The 21,578-nt window shown below is 40.9% G+C and overlaps 1 protein-coding gene across 3 annotated transcripts in view; it reads right to left on the minus strand.

The window, feature by feature from the left end:
• Nucleotides 1-739: 739 nt before the first annotated feature.
• The window catches only part of ap2b1 (adaptor related protein complex 2 subunit beta 1), a 199,428-nt gene continuing 178,589 nt past the window's right edge, over nucleotides 740-21,578 (minus strand). For all 3 annotated transcript variants that reach the window (XM_078422575.1, XM_078422576.1, XM_078422574.1), the window contains one exon: nucleotides 740-4,278. In XM_078422575.1, the coding sequence (XP_078278701.1) occupies nucleotides 4,204-4,278 (75 nt within the window). In that variant the 3' untranslated portion in view covers nucleotides 740-4,203. The remainder of the gene's footprint in view (nucleotides 4,279-21,578) is intronic.

Genomic DNA, 21,578 nt, shown 5'->3' on the forward strand with positions numbered 1-21,578 from the left:
TTATTCCATGCCCTGGCTAATAAAAATAAGCAACTTGATTACATTTATTTATTTACATGACATTCAAGAGGCATCTGATAGTCCCTCATAAGAGAACATCAGCTAAAGTTAAAGCTCATGGAATTGAAGGGAAATTATTGCTCTGCTTCAGGAATTGGAGATGTGGCAGGTGACAGATCGCATACTTTTAGTTTATCAATCTATTCCTGTTGATTTATTCCCTCAGTTATACCATAAAACAGTACAGCACAGCAACAGGCCCTTCGGCCCACAATATCTGTGCCAAACATGATGCCAAGATTTTACCCTGTGTATAAAACATGCCCTGCATATCACGTTCAATGTTTGCCCCTCACACCTTAAAGCTATGCCCAACAGTGTTTGACCATCTTTGTGGGAATCTCACTACATGCAAAATACTTGCCACATTTCTTCTCAAAATAAACTGTTATATGTGAAGCTCTTTGGATTAATGGGTAGACACGATCAGGCAATGTATCAAATTATATATTTTTTACAATCAGTTCATTTAATCCATAAATACCTGACACTGGATGATAAAAGTCGAATAAAAATTTTATGCACAGTAAAACATTAAACATCACCACCAAAAACCTTCACACTCCTGCAATGATGAACTAATGAACTCACACTTTATGCTCTGGGGAGTAATTTCTGTGGCCAAACTGCACATTATGCACAAACATATGACTCTTAACAGCGAACAAAGAGACCAAAAACATTTGAAGGGAAGCCAGATTTTAATGGACACGTATAGATGTATCAACTTTTACTAAATCTGGTTCAGTAACATTCAATTAAGTATTTTATTTATCAATTTATCAGAAAACAGAATAATATGAGCCACGAGCATGTTAACAGTCAAATATTAAATTTGGAAAATGAAATTTTACACATATCCTTACAGCAGACAAGTTATACAATATTTGGAATGCATTGAGAATGGAATGAAGCATCTTAAGTATACCAGCTTCACTGGGGTGAGAGTGAGGACAAGGTTAGAGTATTCTTTAGTTACCCAGTGTGGCAACTCAACAAATCTAGGAATCATTTTTAATTCTCTCATAAAATCACAACCCATTAAAAACCATTGTTCGAAAGCACTTTGGATAAACAATGATCTTCCATTTGTTCCAATCCTGCAGTATTAACAACTCTAAAATGGGTTAGTCTTGAGCTTTCCTCAGTCCTACAGGAAACCTTCTCTAAAGTTTGGAGGATCATTATCCTTGAGGTGTGTACCTGCACAGCCTAATTGACACAAGCCTGAGAGAATCCTGTTGCATTCCTTTTTAACTAGAATGGGAAAATGAGAATTTGGAATAATTTCATTTCCTCCCAAGAAACAAACAACTGTTACATATGAAAAATAAATTGAGGAAACCACTTTTAATACAGGGTTTAGACTATATAAGATGACAGTTTTTGCATTTGCATACATAAAGCGACAGTACATTGCAATAGATAAAGGCTCAGCACAGAGTGAACTGGAACTGTTTGATCACACAAGAAAAAGTGCTTTCATTGGAATTCTCACTATTAGATTATGGATATTCCTTGAAGTGGTGCACTGCCTACTAAATTGACTGCTTTAGTCATGTAAAGGTCAGAATTGTTAAGTAGTGCAGGTTTTCATCCTGGCAATATATTAGTGAACGTGTAAAGATTTTACATTGATCCAATGGCTTAATGTGCTTTTTAAACTGATACCAGCTTTTAGCCTGTTTAAAAAAAAAATTACATTTACAATCTCAAAAGTGTCATGATGAGATTTGAACTCCCATACTTTGGATTATCACTTAATACAACAGTAATGAATTACAACTACTGGAAATTTGTGAAATATGTAATTTGTTTTTGAAATTCCGACCACATCTAGCAAAAGTAGTCTGGCTGTCTGTACAGAATGAGCTGAACATTCACTGGTTTTGATACCAATGCAATTCCCCTCTTTCCTGAATATACATAGTTTCTTGGTGAGGCACACCTCCTGCTCTCTAGAAGCATACAGACAATGTTGCCAGGATATTTGACAATAGAAGACACTATTGACCATCATCACAACTGTGAACTTTACATGCTTCTGCCGAATGATATCTAGCTGTGATTTAAAGTGGCAGCCCTGCCTGATTAGCTCACTACTTTAGCCCAGCAGAGTGGATGATCATGGAAATCCTACTGGTACTTGAATGGAATCAGCTAATCCAGCACAAAGAGAATCTAGGTCTGACAGTACCTTCTCCTGTCTTCCTATGACAGGAGACCTCTTCACTGAAGTCCTTCACTCATTAACATTAAATTTTCCAATGAATCACCAGAAAATAGCAAGCGTCTCTGAAAAAAATGAAACCGCAGGTGCTCGAGATCTAAAACAAAAACACAAAACGCTGAGCATCTCTGAAAAACCTCTGCCTCCTATCAGTGTTTCATCTGGTGCCATTGGAAACACGTGATAATCGTAAACCAGTGAATTAAATCAATGAGTTGAGAAGGACACACAAAAAGAAAAATGTTTAAAGCCTTGTGAAATATGAATACACAGAAAACGTAAATACAAATCTGTATTGTTCACAATTATGTGGTTTCCTCATTATAGAATTAGTTGCTTGGTGCATGCTTGCACTGCAGAGACTGCAATAAACATGCCCTGTTGGTGATTGATAGAGATGACAATCAACAACAGTTGTCTCAAACCAGATTGTGCTCAATCGTCATAACATTAAAAACCTCTGAAACTGTCAACATTATGAATGGGTAAAGACATCTGTCCAATTTTTTGGAGTAAAGGTGCTAGGGAAGATTACCTTGCTTGAAAAAGAATACATTCACTGAAGCCAAACCTGATCCTGATTTTTGACTCACTATCCAGGTAACCACAGGAGAGAGAGACATGTCCATCCACCTAACATACTAATGAGAGCAAAAAAAAATCCAATCAATACTGATGCTACATTCTGCCACAACGATACAACTAAACGCTTAACTAGCATTCTTTAAGATTGTCAGCAAGACACTTTGCGAAGCTCAGTCCACTTTATTGAAGTTCATGTATGAACATAAAATGAGCTATATCTTAATGAATATTAATATAAAGAAAAAGCCTTGGGGCAATAAGGATCAATCAGTCAATGCATCAAAATACAGTGAAGAGCTTTTTAGTGAGACCCTGCATTTGGTTAGCTACACTGCATTTCTATTTTGTCAAACAATTTATTGAAAAATCGGGGATGGATTTTAAAAAAATGTTTCAGGAAAACTGCAACAAAGCACATCTACAAAAATTAAGCCTTTTGTATGAAGATAATGCAGACACCATGTAGGATGCTGCTTACAATAAATGTTATTGTAAATAAAACCCTTAAATGGGAGACATGCACAGTACAGCCCCCCCCCGCCCTCTTAAGGGGGAAAAGTCCTCAGGTTTCAGCACGATACATTATTGCTGAGCAGGTTTCAGGAGAAGTCGGACACTGGTTGGTTTCAGTGAGAAACGTGAAGTCCTGAGAAAAAGACTCCACCCATCTCAGATTAACGTGAACGACTGACACTGAAAACTAGGGCTTCTTCTTGGGAACACATACAAAGTCCTTCAAGAACCTGCAGGATTTTTGTGAAGAGGAGTCTTTAAAAGGAAATTTTGTACAGGTTTGATTAAGTACAACTTGGTTAAATAAACAAGTTTTCTGAAGGGGAAAGTAACTCTCAGGGTTTATATATTTCAAGTACTTTCCCCATGACATTCTCAATGCTTTAAAGCCACACCCAACATTTTGGCCACCCTCTATATTTTACACATCCTATGGACACTAGTACAGATGCTAACTTACCTAGTCTAATTATATCTTAGGTCTAAATCAATTAATAAAACACAACAAACTTGGCACAGAACAAATATATCTGTTGAAATAATATCACTTTGAGATAGTGGTCTGAACAGTGGTTTTAAAAAAAAGCAAATAAAAGAACACAAATTTCTGGCACTGAAAGTGACTATAGTTGACACCTTCTACCGAATGTATACAATTTTACGTTTCACCATTTCATCAGTGCATTTCCATTAAAAAACACCAAATGGAGATTTTGGTTAGGATCCATTTCTAGTACGCACTGCTAGTGATATTTGCTGAGAGGAGTGCATTAATATGGGTACATCCAGTACGATTGGGGAGCTGGTTCCGATCTTCAATTCTTCAGAAGAGTGTCGTAGACTTGGTAGACATACTGTGATACCTCTGGTGCCCTGCATTTTAGTGACAGCTGGGAAGGAGGAAGGAAACAAGAATTAACTGATAGTAAAATAAACAGAGCACTATTCAGTGAAACAACCAAAAAAAAACAGAATGGCACATTTGCCCATACATTGCTCAAGACATTGTGATTGAAAATGTAAAACAAAAATCGGTAATACCTAGATAAGAGGGTGAGTCAACAATCAATCAAAATTTGGTATACCAGCAGGCTTCGGGGAATTGAAAAATGTTCAAAATAAGCAACTTGCAAAGGTTGAGAAAACAGATTGCAAGCATCATTTGTATGTTAACTACTGTGATTCTGTGATACAAAGCTGTTAGTGGAAAGGTTTGATAATCGTTCAGTATATGGCTCTAAAAATACTCCGGTAGATAGTAAGATTCTTCCAGGGATTCTTCAAGTATTTACAGTACAGTTAAAGATGTTTCAAAATAAAGACTAACAAAAAATATCACACTCGCAAATGGGTTCCAGGATAATTATCTGGCAGCTCTGAAGATGCGTGGGTGCGTACACAAATACATTTCTGAAGTATATCAGGAAAGGATTATTAAGAGTGGGTAATTGACAACTTTCTCAGGAATGCTGCGTTCTTGCCTGTGAACATTTTTGATTTGAGAATATGGAATATAATCTGTCCTGATATGTTAGGATCAATAAGACAAAAGGTCTCCAGATTCACTATTCTTTTGGGAAGAGCACCTAGTATATCTGGATCTCTATTTTCCTTTTAAATACATTGCAAGTTATGAAATGGAATTGCTTGTAAAATATTATGTCATAAGAGATAGGAGCAGAATTAGACCATTCGCCTCATCAAGTCTACTCCACCATTTAATCATGGCTGATCTATCTCTCCCTCCTAACCCCATCCTCCTGTCTTCTCCCCATAACCCCAGACACCCATATTAATCAAGAATCTATCTATCTCTGCCTTAAAAATGTCCATTGACGGCCTCCACAGCAGTCTATGGCAAAAAAATCCACAGATTCACCACCCTCTGACTAAAGAGGCAGGTTCTGGGACCTAAAGCAAAAAGAGGTTCATGCATAGGACCATAGGCTCACATTTATTTTAGATATTATTATAATTATATGTGTTGGGCATAATTCCCGGCATCTATTGAGCATATATGTCAGCAAGCCTGGCACACCAGCCACCATCCCTGTTAAAGTATTGGCTATATTCATGGCTATTTCTGTGAATATATTGGGCATAATTAATCAACTTAATCATGTATTCAATTTTTACTTTTGCTTTCTTTATAGAAATATAACCTATTCTTTTTTATTGATAAATAAAGATTGAATTGCGTGATTTATCAGTCTTTTTGAATGAATGATTACTTTCACAATTTTAAGGTTCAAGGAAAACAAGGGAAAGAAAAGTCCCTCAATGTCAAAACCCTTCACACCCACTCAAATAAACATAAATAAATATGCTCTAAAGCAGTCTAGCACATTAACATTCATTAATATAGACATTAACCTCAGTTACCTGACTAACATGAAATGGTATTAGCTAGCAAACCCCTTCCACTGAAATTGACAAGTTTTGTTTGGACATAGGTTTTGCAATTATTAGGAGCAGGTGTGTTATCAAAGCTTGTTCTATGAGAACAGTGCATAGCAGGGAGCCACGACATAAGTAGCTTGAAAACTGATTAGTGTATTCAAACAAATCAGAATTGATTAATAAATGTGCATACGTACATAGTTGTTCAAAATGGTTTGAGACAGGAGCAGGAATTAACCTTATGACACATGGATAGTAAATGGGGGAGATAACACAGAGCAAATGAGCAGATAATATATTTAATAATAATATATATATTCCAAAGCTGCTGACAGTGGCATTGGCAAAACAATGATACTGAACTGGGTAAGGTAACACTTGGTAAGAAAAGACTCACGTCAAAAGCTTAGTTGAAAGATGGGGTTTAAAAGAGCACGTTAAAGGAGGGTTAAACAGAAGATTAGAAAAATCAGATGTTAGGCAGTTTAAATCATAATTATGAATGTTGGAGCGATGAATGTCAGTGAGAAGGGGTCAGAGAAAATTGCCTAACAGGGACAGGATAGGTTATATAACAGTATAACAGTATAACAGAGCTTTATTTGTCATTCGGTACCGAAGTACCGAACGAAACTACATAGCAGTCATAGAAAAAAAGAACACAAGACACATAGCCCCAACACAAACGTCCATCACAGTGACTCCAAACACCCCCTCACTGTGATGGAGGCAACAAAACTTCCACTCTCTTCCCCACGCCCACGGACAGACAGCTCGTCCCCGACCGACCCGCACAGTCCCCGCAAGGGGATGGAAGTCCCCCCAGCCGAATCGCACCAGGCGCTGAAACGTCTCACGGCCGAGCCGGGCGATGAAAGGCCCCGCGACCAAGCCTTGCGCAGCTAAGTCCCGTGGTCGAGCCGCACCAGCGATATAAGGTCCCGCAGCCGAGCCGCACCGGGCGATGTTAAATCCCGCAGCCGAGCCGCACCGGGCGATGTAAAGTCCCGTGGTCGAGCCGCACCAGCGATGTAAAGTCCCGCAGCCGAGCCGCACCGGGCGATGTTAAGTCCCGCAGCCGAGCCGCACCAGCGATGAAAAGTCCCGCAGCCGAGCCGCACCGGGCGATGTTAAGTCCCGCGGCCGAGCTGCACCGGGCACTGTTAAGTCCAGCGGCCAAGCCGCACCAGCGATGTAAAGTCCCGCGGCCGATCCGCACCGGGCGATGTAAAGTCCAGCGGCCGAGCTGCACCGGGCGATGTTAGGCCCCGCAGCCGAGCCGCACCCCGCGCCGTGAGGAAGAGAAAAGTTTCCCCCACCCCCCACCCCCCACCCACACCACCACCACCACCACCCCCCACACATACACAACCAAAAAAAATACAAAAACCATCCCAACACCGACACACAACAAAAAAAAAGGAAAAAAGACGAACAGACTGCTAGCGAGCCGCAGCCGTTAGGCGCCGCCACTTCCGCTAGGCAGCTAGGCTGAGAGTTATACATGAATTAAACAGAAGAATTGATAGACAATTCTGATTCCACATAGTTGGCAAGCACAGAAGAGATGGTTAAAAGGAAGTTGCTGCAAGTTAAGAGTACAGCAGGGAATTTTAGATGAGCTTAGGTTTACATAAGGTGCAACACAGGTGTCTGGCCAAGACAGCAAGTAATAATCAAGCCTGGGAATAATAAAGCCTGAAGGTGTCAGCAGTAGATGAGCCCAGGCCGGCATTGAGGCGGAAACGAGTAATTTGGGAGAGGATATGGACTTTGAGCTCAGCTTGTATGAAATTCTGTCAATTTGAACAGTTCGTAAATGCTGTCATGTTTCATTATGAAATAGCTCAGAGCAATCCCATTCCCTCGCAATCTATTCTCTCTCCCATCACCCACATACACTATATGATAACTTACAGTATGAATTCAACCTACAATTCTGCACGTCTTTGGGAATGTGGGCGAAAACTAGAGCACCCATGGAAAAGTCATATAAACCATTGTTCTTTAAAACTTAGACATGATACCATATCGCCTGTCCTTTACTTATCAGTCGTCTTCAACTGATGTTGAGCACAGGATGTGACTGGTGGAAGGGATTGGGTGGGGGTGGAAGGGGGAGAATCCATCTGCATTGTTTTAGAGCATCATTGAATTTATAAAATAATGAAACAATGATGAGATGGAGTTTGTATATAAACTGCTATTAGGTGAATCTCCAAAGACCAAAAAGGGCTAAAAATAACAGGCAAAGGATAACAAAGGCTAAAAATGTTTCTAGGCAAATTATGATGTCAAATATAAAATCCCATCAGAGTTCTCAGCACTTTTAAGAAGGAAGCCATTACTGCTGTACTCTGCACAGAAACTAGGTCATTAGTGTACTCTTAACATTTATGTCTTCACAGACATGACTATAATATTAACATCTGCAAACATAATGTTAAAATAAAACAGAACTCGTGCGTGACCCTCAGAAGTGATTCAAATTCACAATTTTGTGCAACACTAGACCTAAAAGATCTGCTAAAGGCATGTTACTTCATTGAATTACTGTTATGAATCCAGCTTTAGCTTCAAGGCTAATGTTATATCAATGATCTGTCTGTCTGCACAGGGCAATATAAAAGGTCTCATAATATTATTCGAATCATAGTTAGACTGCATAGAAACTGGCCCTTCGGCTCAATGTCTATGCCAACCATAATGCTCATCGATATGAATCCCTCTTGCCTGTATTAATTCCATATCTTTCTATGCCCTGCTCATTCATGTATCTGTACAGATGCCTTTTTGTTCCATTCCCACCTCCACCACCTCCTCTGGCAGCTCATTCCAGAAACCAACCACTCTTTGGATGAAAGATTTACGCCTCAGATCCCCTTTAAATATGCTCCTTTCCCCCCCCTTTAAACCTATGCCCCTACCATGGCAAACAAGACACTGGCTATCTATGCCTCACATGATTTTATATTCTTCCATCATCTAACCTCTCAGCCTCCTTCAGGGAAAACAGTCCTAGTCTCAAATATCTCCTCATAATTCAGGGCCTCCAATCCAGGCAACATCTGTGTGAATTGTTTCTGCACCCTCTCCAGCTTAATCACATCCTTCAAATCTGATAATGTGATGACCAGAACTGCACAAAATACTCCTAACCAAAGTTTTGTACAACTGGAACATGACATTGTTATACTAAATGCTTAAACTCTTATACTAAATGCCTCGGCTCACCACTGCATGCATACCACATGCCTTCCCCACCACCCTTGTCCACCTGTATTGCCACTTTAAAGGAACTATGTTTTTGTACCTCAAAATGTCTCTGTTCATCCTGAGATCACCACCATCACAGAAAGTAGTTCTCAGTTAATTAATTTCATTGCATGGTGATAGAAAGTAACATTTAACAGCACTGGAAAAAGCTGTGGCACCAGACAACATTCGCACAGAAAGTCTAAAGAGCTCTGAAAATGACCAAGATGTTTCAGTACAATTGTAGTAATAACATCTACCTGACAATGTCAGAGAAAATGTTCAGGTGTATCTTATTCACAAGAAAGTGAGACAATTCTAACCCTGGTAATCATTACCCAATCAGTTGACTCGCAATCATCAACGTAATGCAAGTATTGGTGAAAGTGCTAATCAAGCATGGATCAAAGAGCTGAATTCCAGAGGGAAAGCGAGTGATTGTCCTTGTCCATCAAAGTGGTATTCATTATTGGGTACCAATCATCCAAGCCTCAGAATATCACTGCAGCAGCAGCTCAGGGCTGTGAACTAGGCCAAATCAACTGCAGCAGTTTCAACCATGACCTTCCTTCCTTCATAAGGCCAGATGTGGGGATTTTTGGTAATTATAGCAAAGTACTCACATCCATTTATAACTCCTCAGCAGATGAGCAGTTCACACTTACATACAACACGGCCTAGATGACATTGGTTGCTAGGTTGCAAGCCTTCCTTAAAAATGCCAACCAATAACCATCTTCAGAAAGAATCGTCAACATTCTGGAGGTCACCTCTCACCAGAAACACAACTAGACCAGCCTCAACAGACAGCAGGAGTGTGATGGTATATGTGCGATTTGCTTCGGTGAGTACTGTTCCAATAGCACTCATGAAGCTCAACATCAACCAGGACAATAGAATTACACACAGCATTTGGCTGTTTGTCCCCTTGTTCCTGCTTTGTCCTTCAATAACATCATGGATAATAATTCACCTTTTCGTTGCTTTCCCACGGTGGCCATTTGATTGGCATCTCATTACCTTGAATATTTAGTTCCTCTGACACCGACACTCAATGGCTACAGTATGAACCAACTACAAAATGCATTGCAGTTACTCACCTAGGCTACTCCAAGAGCATCTCCCAAATCTGGGACCTGTATCACTAAAAACGACAGTAGGCACAAAGGAACATCTCAATTTGCATATTCTCATCCAAGTCATACAGAATCCCAAATTGGAAATACTTCATTGGTCATTCATCATTGCCAGGTCTAAATCCCCCTGATCCTTGCCTGCCACCACTGTGGGAGTACTTCCACTAGAAGGACTGTAGAGTTTCAAAATGGCAGCTTGCCACCATTTTCCAAGTTAGGAGTAGGCAATAAATGTTGGCCTCACCATCAACGCCTACTCCCTGAAAAATGAATGAATTTGAAGAAACACGTTCTTTTCCCAGCCACATCAATATAAAGAGGAAAGAACTTCATGGTTAAATGCGGACATAGTTAGATGGCTCTTACACTTTAACACTGCGAGTAGAACAGACTGTATTGCATGTGTGACATTTTTCCATTTCTCAGTGTTTCCTCTAATAATCAGCAGCAATTTTGTACTACGAGTCCATAACAATTGCTCTGAAAGGTGAAAGCCAGGTTCGCAAAGAGATACCCAGCATTGATAAATACTCTTAGTTGTTATGCTTGACAAGACACTTTTCTATAATATTTCTCGCCTACTGACATATACCATCATAAATTCTGTCCCAAACAAACCAGTAGCAATGAACAAATTCAAAAAGGGTAACACCAGCAACATTGGCAATTTTTTTGCTCATCCTAACTACCCCTAAACAGGGGAGGTAGTTAAACTCAATGCTGTTGGTGGCTCTGGAGTCACGTACAAGCCAACCTGAGTAACTATAACAAATTCCTTTCCTGAAGGATGTTTTTTTACAAGTCTTAAAAGTTCAGATTTATGCTAGTTACTTGAATTTAAATTCCCCAGCTGTCACGGTGGGATTTAAACGTCTCTCTGGATCAATGGTACTGAACTCCTGCTGCTGATCCTGTAACAATCACTCAATGTGTTGTGAATTCTCTCCTTATAAGACTGGGTGTGAGTGTATGCCAATACACTAATACTGGTACATATTTCTTTCATTGGGAACTGTTTAATGTTGCTTCTACATAGAAGGCAGAGAATGCCATAGACCATTTGTGGACAATTGGAACAAGTCAAGGTATACACAATGATTAGCATGGACAAGGTGGTCTATTTATGTCCTGTACAATATTATTTGTATCAACATGTCTCTGATCTTAACCTATCATTGTAATCTTGGCCACTTCTCTGGCTTGACACTCAATATTTCTGCATGAAACATCTCAAATGTTGTAGAAATTTCAAAATCTACGGCACGGAAATGGTCTATTTTATCCAATATTTGATAGTTCTTTGTCAGAAGAAATGCATGTTAAGCTACTGCTTCAAATGTTGATTCTCCTACAACAGGCAGCCTCATCCATTCCCTGTAGCAAAGCACTTCAAACTCAACTCCGAGAATTTTTTTTCTTTTCTGAATCTTTCTGTTCACTTTGAGTTAATTCCAAATCAAGTCCCTTGTCACTGACTACTCAATAGCGCAAGTCATTTTTCCTGAGTCATTTTAAAATCACATCATCAAATCATTTCATTATTGTAAATCTATTAAATTTCTCTCAGCTTTTATTGTTCTAACTGAGAGTCTCAAGTGCCACAGTTTACTTCTTAAAACCATCGTTTTAATCACCCCAGCATCAGGTCGATTATGATTGTGGACAGGTTTTCTTTGATAAGGACAATACGACAATGGTTTCATATAGTTTCCACTTCAATATCTTAGTTCATGCATTCTATAAAATCAAAAATTTTATTGACCATTTTTCTAAGATTTTATGTACATATTCTTACAGGGGAAAAGCATATTGATCTCCTGGACTGCTTATTCATCTGTACTTCTCCACACCTTTCCAATGATTATAAGGAATAGGAGTTAGCTGTTCAATAAAATCATGACTGATCTTTTCCGGCACTAACTGCGTCACTCTCCATAATGCCCAAGAAGAGCAAGGTGACGTACTTCAGTGTCTACTTATGTCCATTGTAATGAAGTGTTTTGAGGTTGGTTATGATGCATATCGACTCCTGCTTCAACAAGAACCTGGAGCCACTACAATTTGCACACTGACACAACAGATCAAGAGCGGATGCAATCTTGATGGCTCTCCATTTTGTACTTGAACACTTAGGCAATACGAAAATGTACTCCAGGCTGCTGTTCATCGACTGCAGCTCAGCTTTCAACACCATCATCCTCTCCAAACTTATCAACAAACTCAGGGAACTGGGCCTCAACTTGTCCGTATGTAATTGAATCCTTGGCTTCCTCATTGACAGACATCAATCGGTGCAAATCGCCAGCAAAACTTTCTCCTCGACAATCATCAACGCAGAACACCTCAAGGCTGTGTGCTCAGTCCTCTGCCTTACTCTCTCTGTACCCATGACTGCATAGCCAGATATAGCTTTAAATTTGTCAAGGATATCAATGTTGTTGAATGAACCATGAATAATGATGAGTCAGAGTACAGGAGGGAGATTGATTGAATAGTGCCAGAACAAAAATCTTTCACTGAACATTAGCAAGATTTGAGCACAACTTGAGGCTGTTGACTCTTTCCACCGCTGTCCCTTCCTTGAAAAGAGGGCGATGGATCCTTGCCTTTCCCTTCCTGAAGCCAACAATCAGTTCCTGGAGTCAACAGCCTCAAGTTTTTGGGCCTGCATAACTCATCAATGCCTCTTCCTTGGAAGATTAAGGAGATTCAGTATGTCACTAAATACCCTATTGAGCTTCTACAGGTAAACAGTACAGACACCTCCTCATTTGTGTTTTTGATCATGACCCCACAGCCGAACACCAGGTCACCATCTCACTGACCATTACTGATCTCATCACCTCTGGCGATCCCTTCTCACTCTTCTCCACAGCCTCCAACCTTATAGTTCCCAATCCCGTAGTGCCTGCTTTTATCTTTTGCCCAAAATCCACAAACAGACCCATTGTTTCTGCCTGCTCCAGCCCAACAGAACTCATCCCCAAATACTTTGATTCCATCTTATCCCCCTCTTGTCCAGTCCATTCTGACCTTCATCCGAGACACCTCAAATGCCCTTCAACTTTCAATTCCTGGGCCCCCATTGCCACATCTTTACCATGGTCGTCCAGCCCCTTTACACCTCCATTCCATCAGGAAGGATTCAAGCAGCCAAAAGACTCCCAAACCATAATGTCCAACCATCAGGCTCCTGAACCAAAGTGCCTGGATGGTTCAGGAGGCTGATGGTTGCTGGGAGGGAGCTGTTCTTCCCAACCCTACCTCAACGACGATCCACTGTGGGCTTTTTATTGGCTGCACGATGTATTTGCACTATTATCGTCTGGTATTCTCATATTATTAATTGTTAGCATAATTGTATTATTGATTATTGTACATTTATTGATTCTGTTACGGCACTATTGGGTCTACAAAGCTTCAACAAGTAAGAATTGTCATTGTTTTATTCCCGGTGGCTTATGACAATTAAACACTTGATCTCTTTCAAGTCATTTGATACTAAAAATCTTTTAACATCTTAAATATTCTAAACAACTGATCTCTTGGATTGAGATATCTAAATATTCACAACACTACAGATAACAAAATATATTTTTTCATCTTTGTCTTCTATGGTTGATCCCATACTAGGAAACAGTGAACTCTGGTTCTTGACAACTCAGCCAGGAGAAACATCATCTATGCATCACCCCGCAAACCCCAGTAAGAATTCTGTACGTTTCAATCACTTCTCATTTTCTAACCTCAAGGGAGAGCATAAGCCCAGTCTGATTAAACTCTTTACGTTAGGCAATCGCCACTATCCGAGAATAAATTATGAAACCCTAAACATTTTTTCTTCTTGCATTTTTTTTTTAAACAGTTGGGTAATTTTGAATTATGAACTCTGATGTTTGTTGTGAATAGACATTCGACTGGTCAACCTATACGTCACTTCTCTTCAACCGACACCTCTTCAATAGGGGTTCTATGCTATCTACATGTCAGTCCTACAGCCAATGTGAATACCTAGAGGATTGAAAAATTAGAATCTGAACCCATGCTATCTTCTTCCCATGAATTTTCAGATATATTTGGGGTCTAATGACCACACTTTATTTGGCTTTAATTTCAGCATTAAACTTACATAATTCCACAACTGCATATCAAATTCCACTGAATACCGAGGGAATGCTGTGATGTGGAAGGGCTGCCTTTCAGATAAGAGATGTCAAGTTGATGTTATGTCTGTTTTTTCAGTCAGGTGTAAAAAGAAAATCCCTTGGGCCTAATGCAGGAGCATTACAGGCAGTGTTTTAACCAACACTAAGCCGAATCTCTCAATGACTCCCACATTTTCCGAGCTCGGAAATTCCCTGACCTTCGGATCTCGCTGTACCCTCCAGCATGGACACGAGCACTGTATCCTGATACAGGACAGCTCATATCATGGTGGACTAGAGGGAGAAAGCAGTTCATATTCTAAATCAATGATCTTCCTGCATCTTCCTCGTAAAAGTTAATTGACCCAAATCATTAATTGTTTCTCTCTCGGCCCCACCTACTGCATATCTAAGCTGGGCACTGACCTTCCAAAAATTCTGGCAGTTATGGGTATAACTGCTATTTTTTTTAAACGCCCAGAAAATCTGTCTCCTTTATCCCTCCATCAACATGGTGGGATTTGCATTGCACCAAACACCTCTTATATTGTACAATCGACGACTACTGGGATATATAGTTTAAAGTGCTCCTGTATGTCCCAAAAATGTGAACGACCATAAAAATACAAGCCTGTCCTTTTAGTATTTGTAATGCCAAAGAAAGACTTGCAAATTAAAGGGATCTGTGATTAAATAATTCTCCTGGACAGACTGCACATTTTATTGGATGTTAAAAGAGACCAGAGGGAAAAATGCAACGGACATTGGCATGCATCAGGAAATAATTACAGAGTACTGAAGGAACCTGAAAACATAGAATTTGTGTGCCTGTATTTAAAAGGAGCAACATGTCTCGATCTGGCAACTACTGACTCATCTGCCTTATCTGACAGGCAAACTAATGGAAACTATTCCAATGGATAGGTTTGAGCAGACATCAAAGACATTTACTTAAATAGGGAGCCGTGAAGAAGGACAGCAGAGGGTCCTTGATTTACTTTGAGAAGACAAATTTAGTGGGAGGTGGGTCTGCCCAAAAAAACAGTTGTTTGGTTATTTTAACTACATGATATAAAGACTGATAATCCTAATAAGTATTACTAAAATACATAAAAATGAATTTAATGTTATATTTGTGAGATGTAATATATTTTTGGTATTGGTTTATTATTTACTAAGTTATTATTTATGTTCATTATTAACTTTATTAAAGCATCTGGTAACCATTTCCCAGATATGTAAATTACTTGCCTAGCATAATTTAATGTAAATTGAACAACTTTGTAGAAATTAAAATCAAACGAAGTGTGCGGACAACAGAAGCAATTGCAAACCTATAGGTAGATCTACAGAGTTATTCAGCAGGCAAATGAACAAATGGAAAGTGAAAATTAACAGCAGGAAATAAAAAGTAATGCACCATGACTGCAAAACCGTGCAGCATGCAAGAAGGAGATAAGAGAACATAACTAACAAGTTATATACTCTGTGAAACATGACAGCTTAGGAATTATCTAAAATCAAACTTCATAGCTCATCATCAGTACTGCACATCAACAAACGTTCAATCTGGTGAGTTAAGGAAAACCCCATCCAGATGATGCCTTCTGCTCCAAATTGGTCAGAGAAAGACTGCGTTTTTCCTTGATACCAATAGCAAGCTACTATGGAAAAGCAGAAACTCAGCATGTCCAAGTATCGCACACAATAGAATCCAGCCTGAACCAACAAATTTGATGCAGTTGCCCCAGCTCTTCCATTTATTAAGATGCTAGCAAATCTGGCTGTAAAATCAATTCTGCATTCACATCTGTCCATAATCCTCGCTTGCTTATCAAGAATCTGTTTACCTGTCTTCCAAATGGCTCTGCTTCCACAATTCTTTGAAGGAGAGGGCCATCAATTCATTTTTCCTGACTCCCAGGAAAAAAAGCCTCAATTCCGTATAAAATGGGTCATTCTGAAACACTGACCTCTAGTTTTAGATTCTCCCACACAAAACATCATCTTCAGATCCACTCTGCCAAAACCTCTCAAATACTTATGCATTTCAATCAAGTCACTCCAGCAACAAGTGTGGCCTACATGTCTTTGTGTCATAAGACATCAACTCAGTCATTGAGTCCATCATATTCATGTCCACTATCAAGTAGATATCTACAGTATACTAATCTCATTTACGACAATTTTAATCAGGGGTTGTAACCATTACTGCACTTTGGCGATTCAAGTGCACGTCCTGATGCTTTATGAATGTGCCTGCCTCCACCACTTTCTCAAGCAGTGCATTCTAGACTGCAACCACATTCTGGATGAATACAAAACTGCCTCAAATCTCCTCTGCACCTCTTACTTCTCAACTTAAACCTATGCCTTTTCGTCTTAGTAGGATTTTCCCCCCCATGGCAGAGGCGTCTAACTATTCTACATAGGCTTTTCATAATTTTGTATTCCTCTGTCAGGTCCCCCCTCAGTTTTCTCCGCTCCAAGGAATACAAACCCAGCCCCTCCAGTCTCTCCTCATAACTGAAGCATTCTATCCCAGGTAACATTCTGTGCAATCATATCCCTCCTTTCATGCAGTGACCAGAACTGCGCACAGTGACCCAACCGATGTTCTGTGAAATTGTACTATCATTTTCCTACTCTTGCACTCTAAGCTCCAGCTCAAAAAAAGAAAGCATCCCACATGACCCTTCACCACCCTATTTACCTGCGCTTTTACTTTTAAGGATCTTTGAACATGTACATCAGAGCCCCTTTAATTCTCAATACTCCCTTGGACCCTATCTTTCTAGGGTTGGCAGAAAGCAGGAGAATGGAGATGAGAGGGACAAATAGATCAGCCGTGATCGAATAGCAGAGCAGACTTGAAGGGCCAAATGGCCTAATTCTGCTCCTATGTTTTATGGTCTAATGTGTTCTGCCCCTATTAAAGCTCTTAAAATAAATCACACACTTAACGGGATTAATTTCCCTCTGCCATTGCCCTGCGTAACTTACCAACTGGTCAATATCATTCTGTAGTTAAAGTCTACCCTCCTCACCATCAACAGCACTTCATCTGCAACCTGACATTACAGCTCCGATATTCATGAGTTTTTTAACTCTGAGTTGCTGAGTTGTTAATGTATATAACAAAGAGCAAAGGTTCTAGGACTGCGTTCTTTAGTACACCGCTGCTCACAGGTTCCCAATCACAAAAAGAACCCTCTACTATCACCGTCTTCTCCATTACAAGGCCAATCTTAGATTCAGTTTGCCAACTTGTCCTGGATCACAAGGGCTCTAATCTGGTGGTCCAGTCTTCCATTTGGGACCTTGCTAAAAGAATTCTAATGAAGTCCATGTAAATCACATCAATGGTACTGTCCGCATCAATATACTCTTCATAAACAGACCTAGATTAGTCAGACAGGATCTCCCACAAACAACTTAATGGTGACGATTACTGCCTTTCCAAGTGCAGATTAATCTTGCTCTCTGATATTTTTCCAATAAGTTCCTTACCACTGATTTTTCCAATAAGTTCCTTACCACCGTATTTTTGTGCCCCCGTCACACGATAGCGCGACAATTTTAGGACCACCTTACTCATCTTTGTCCTGGGGACTCTTTCATCCAAGTTTCGTTCAAATTGGTGTTATATTTTTTAAGTTAAAAAATAAATTTTAAAGTTTAAAAATTATCTAAAGAAAATGATTTCTTGCCATGTTCAGCGTGTGACATCACAATGGGACCCGCCCGAATGATGGCCAATGAGGGAGGGGGGGCCAAGGAGTTGCGGCCAATGAGGGGGGGGGAACTTCCTTTTACAAAAGGGGTCCACTCCCCTCCACCCCCTCACCTCCCCTCCCTCGCGCATGACCTTCCTCCTGTGATGCAGCGCGGCACCAGAGGGTCCAACAAGATGGCCGTCGCCGCCGTTCCCCGCCGATCAGCGCTGCATGCACGGGACATAGGTAAGTGGCTTTCCCTGTCAACGGGTCAACGGATCGGTAGGATTGCCGCGCCCGGCACGGTCCTGGGGGACATTCCATGCCCGGCACCTGCTCCCGGCACCGGCTCCCGCCCACGGTCGCGGGCCAACGGGTGCACGGATCGATAGGGTTGCTGGGCCTGGCATGGCCCCGGGGGACACTCCCGTTGATCTGATGCGCAAGATGAACAGATCCCCAACAGGTCCGCTCCTCCGCAGTTGGGGCCCGTTGATGTTGAGAGCGGATGGGGTGGGTGAGTGGGGGTGGGGGGGGCAGTGGAGGGGGACGGGGGGAGGGGGAGGTGGATTGGGGGGGAGGTGGGAATGGGGGGGAGTGGGGGCATGGGGGAGGGGGAGTGGGGAGAGGGAGTTAGTAGGGGAGGGGGGAGGGGAGGAGGGAGGGTGAGTGGGGAGGGGAGGGTGCCAGACCAATGCAGGAGGGGCTTTGGTTTCACGGCTCACTCTGGCTGCAGCACTGGCGGCACGGAGCCGAGGTGAGTGGCACCCTCTCTCTTTCCCTGTGCCCTCTCGCCCGCCCACGGCCCTGGGGGACACTCCCCGCCCGGCAACGGGCTTCGTCATTTGGAGAGGGTTGCCGGGCCCGCAGGATCATCAGTTGGGGGAAGGGTTGCCCCAGGAGAGGCCCGCAGGAGAGATTTGGACCCAATGGGTCCACCTCCGTCTAGTAGCATATAATATCATACTCATCACACTATTGCTAATAAACTAATACTTTATTCAAAAACTCACACAAGTAATTCAACCAATTTAACATTAGCATGACCTGTGACCAAATAAACCAAGATATCACCTGCTGGAACTATTGTATGGTTTTCTTGTTCGATAGCTTCTCTGGGCCAATTCAACTGACAACAGCAGTAGATGTGGTAAAGTAGGCTTCATTCTCCCATGGTTTGTAGGCTGAATAGGGTCACATTCCTAATCTGCGACCAATGATCTATTTAGAAAGAGCATGTCAGTCAATCTCTGGATTGCGTTTCAGCCTGGTGCCTGCCATGGTAGGATGATTAGCTGATAGTCGCTTTCTTGTGTGTCACGTAGCATTTGCTCTTGCTACTCAAATGAAGGAAGTTCACAATGTGATCCATTTACGACTGCGCAGGAATGGGGATGGGGATTCACAGAATCAGAAGCTAATTGTGTAAAATTGTGAACGCACCCAAAACCAGGGTGCATAATTAGAAGACTGTCTTCAATAAATCCAATAAGGAATTAAGGTCAAAGCAGAAGTATTTATAACATGAAATTTAACGCAATATTAGAATAGAATGAATAATTAAGGCACGGCAGAGAAGCATTGATGTCCATTGGCCAAAACGGAATATAATATGTTGACAGAATTAGGTGAGAGGAAGCTTATGTAGAACACAAATCTTAGCTCAGTCAAGTTGGGCCAGTCAGCTTACTTCTGTGCTCCACTTACAATGCAAGTCGGCAAATTGAAGCAGGGTGAGTTTACAGGCTCACTAAGGTGCTTTGTGAATGCATTCCAGTGCAGCTGGGTTCAGTGAAAGTTCTAATCACACTGTCATTCTTTGTTGGGGGTTTACAGAACTGAAACTGAAAAGAGGATTCAGTTCTGATAATTAGAATGTGGCAATTCTTAATGTGAAAAAAACACAACTCGAAAAAAGCAACAAAATGTATTTATAAGGCACTCATAACATCCCCAAACACTAAAATACATTTCACAGGAGAATTATCAAACAAAATTTGAAACAAATCCATGCCAGAAGGCATTAGAACAGATGAGCTATGGCTAAGTCAAAAAGGTAGCTGCTAAGTGGCGCCCTAAAGGAACAAAGAGAAATAGAGAATCCAAAAGGGAAAGGAATTCTAAACCAAGGCTCCATGCAGCTGAAGTCGCAGCCAGCGGCAGTGAAATGATGCAGCTCATGGGTATTCAAAAGGCCAAATTAGAGGGCAAATATCTCTATGGGATGTAGGTCTGAAAGAGGATATAAAGATGGGGGGAAGGACATCCATATACCTGAAAGCTAAATATGAGAACTTTAAAACTGTTAAAAATGGGGGGGGGGGGGGACATCCATATACCTGAAAGCTTAATACGAGAACTTTAAAACTGTTAAAGATGGGGGGGGGGGAAGGACATCCATATACCTGAAAGCTAAATACGAGAACTTTAAAACTGTTTAATATCTCCATATATGTGACAAGAAAAAACTAAACCAACCATTATGGGTCAGCAAACAGGTGAATTGGGGGTGAGTTAGAACACAGGAAGCAGAGCTTTGGAGAGTGGACTGAAGCAGAATGTTGAAATAATAAAGTCTTGTGGTATCAAAGCTAAGGATCAGCGGAGAAAACGGCCCTTCGGCCCAACTTGCCAATGCCAACAAATATGCCCCATCTACACTAGTCCCACCTGACCGCGTTTGGCCCATATCCTCCTAAATCTATCCTATCAATGTACCTGTCCAAATATCTTTAAAATGTTGTAATAGTACTTGGCTCAATTACCTCTTCTGGATGAGCTGAGAAGATCTGAAGCAAGGATGAGAATGGTCTGGTTCAGTCTCAGCATTTCCAGGGATAGAATGGAACAAATGACTTGGTCAAGGCAACTGAATGGAAAGCAAAGTTTGGTTGAAGAAAATATCTGCACATCCCAACAGAGGATGTCAGGCGAGCAGTTTGTTGGCAATTTTCTTAGCCATAATCAAATTAAAATTCTTCAAACCATTACTGTAAAATCAACAGCTGGGAAAGTGTAACCCTGATAGTTCTCAATATTGATACCAATTCCCTACAAGTTTCATGCATTAAATCACACATGGTCAAGCAAGCTGCTATTCGTTATAGAGAGTTATATTTAAAAAGATTCAAAAGAAAGATGAAGGAAATTGTTCAGGGGGAGAATCTGGATTAAGGGTTCATAAAATAAAGAATCCACTGGAACGTTAGAAATTAAAATTAGAATTCAGCATTTTTCCATTTGTCACTGAGCAGAGGAACCCAACCATGATGCGGGTTCATCCATTAATTCATTGTCAACTGGGGTCTGGACCTGGGACCTCAAGGTCTTATTTTTTAAATCTTTGTTAGGGGAAACTATTAACAATCTCAAAAATAGACAAACACTATTTTTCTTAAGTGTGTTAGTATATCCGACAAATCGATACAAAACAGCCTGCAGGATTGTAAACTTGCCATTTTTCTAAAAAACACATTTCAGATGAGTGGCATAGTAGTACAGAGGTAGAGCAGCTGCCTTACAGTGCAAGTGACCCGGG

This window comes from Rhinoraja longicauda, chromosome 26 (genome assembly GCF_053455715.1).
Source record: "Rhinoraja longicauda isolate Sanriku21f chromosome 26, sRhiLon1.1, whole genome shotgun sequence".
Taxonomy (NCBI): Eukaryota; Metazoa; Chordata; class Chondrichthyes; order Rajiformes; family Arhynchobatidae; genus Rhinoraja; species Rhinoraja longicauda.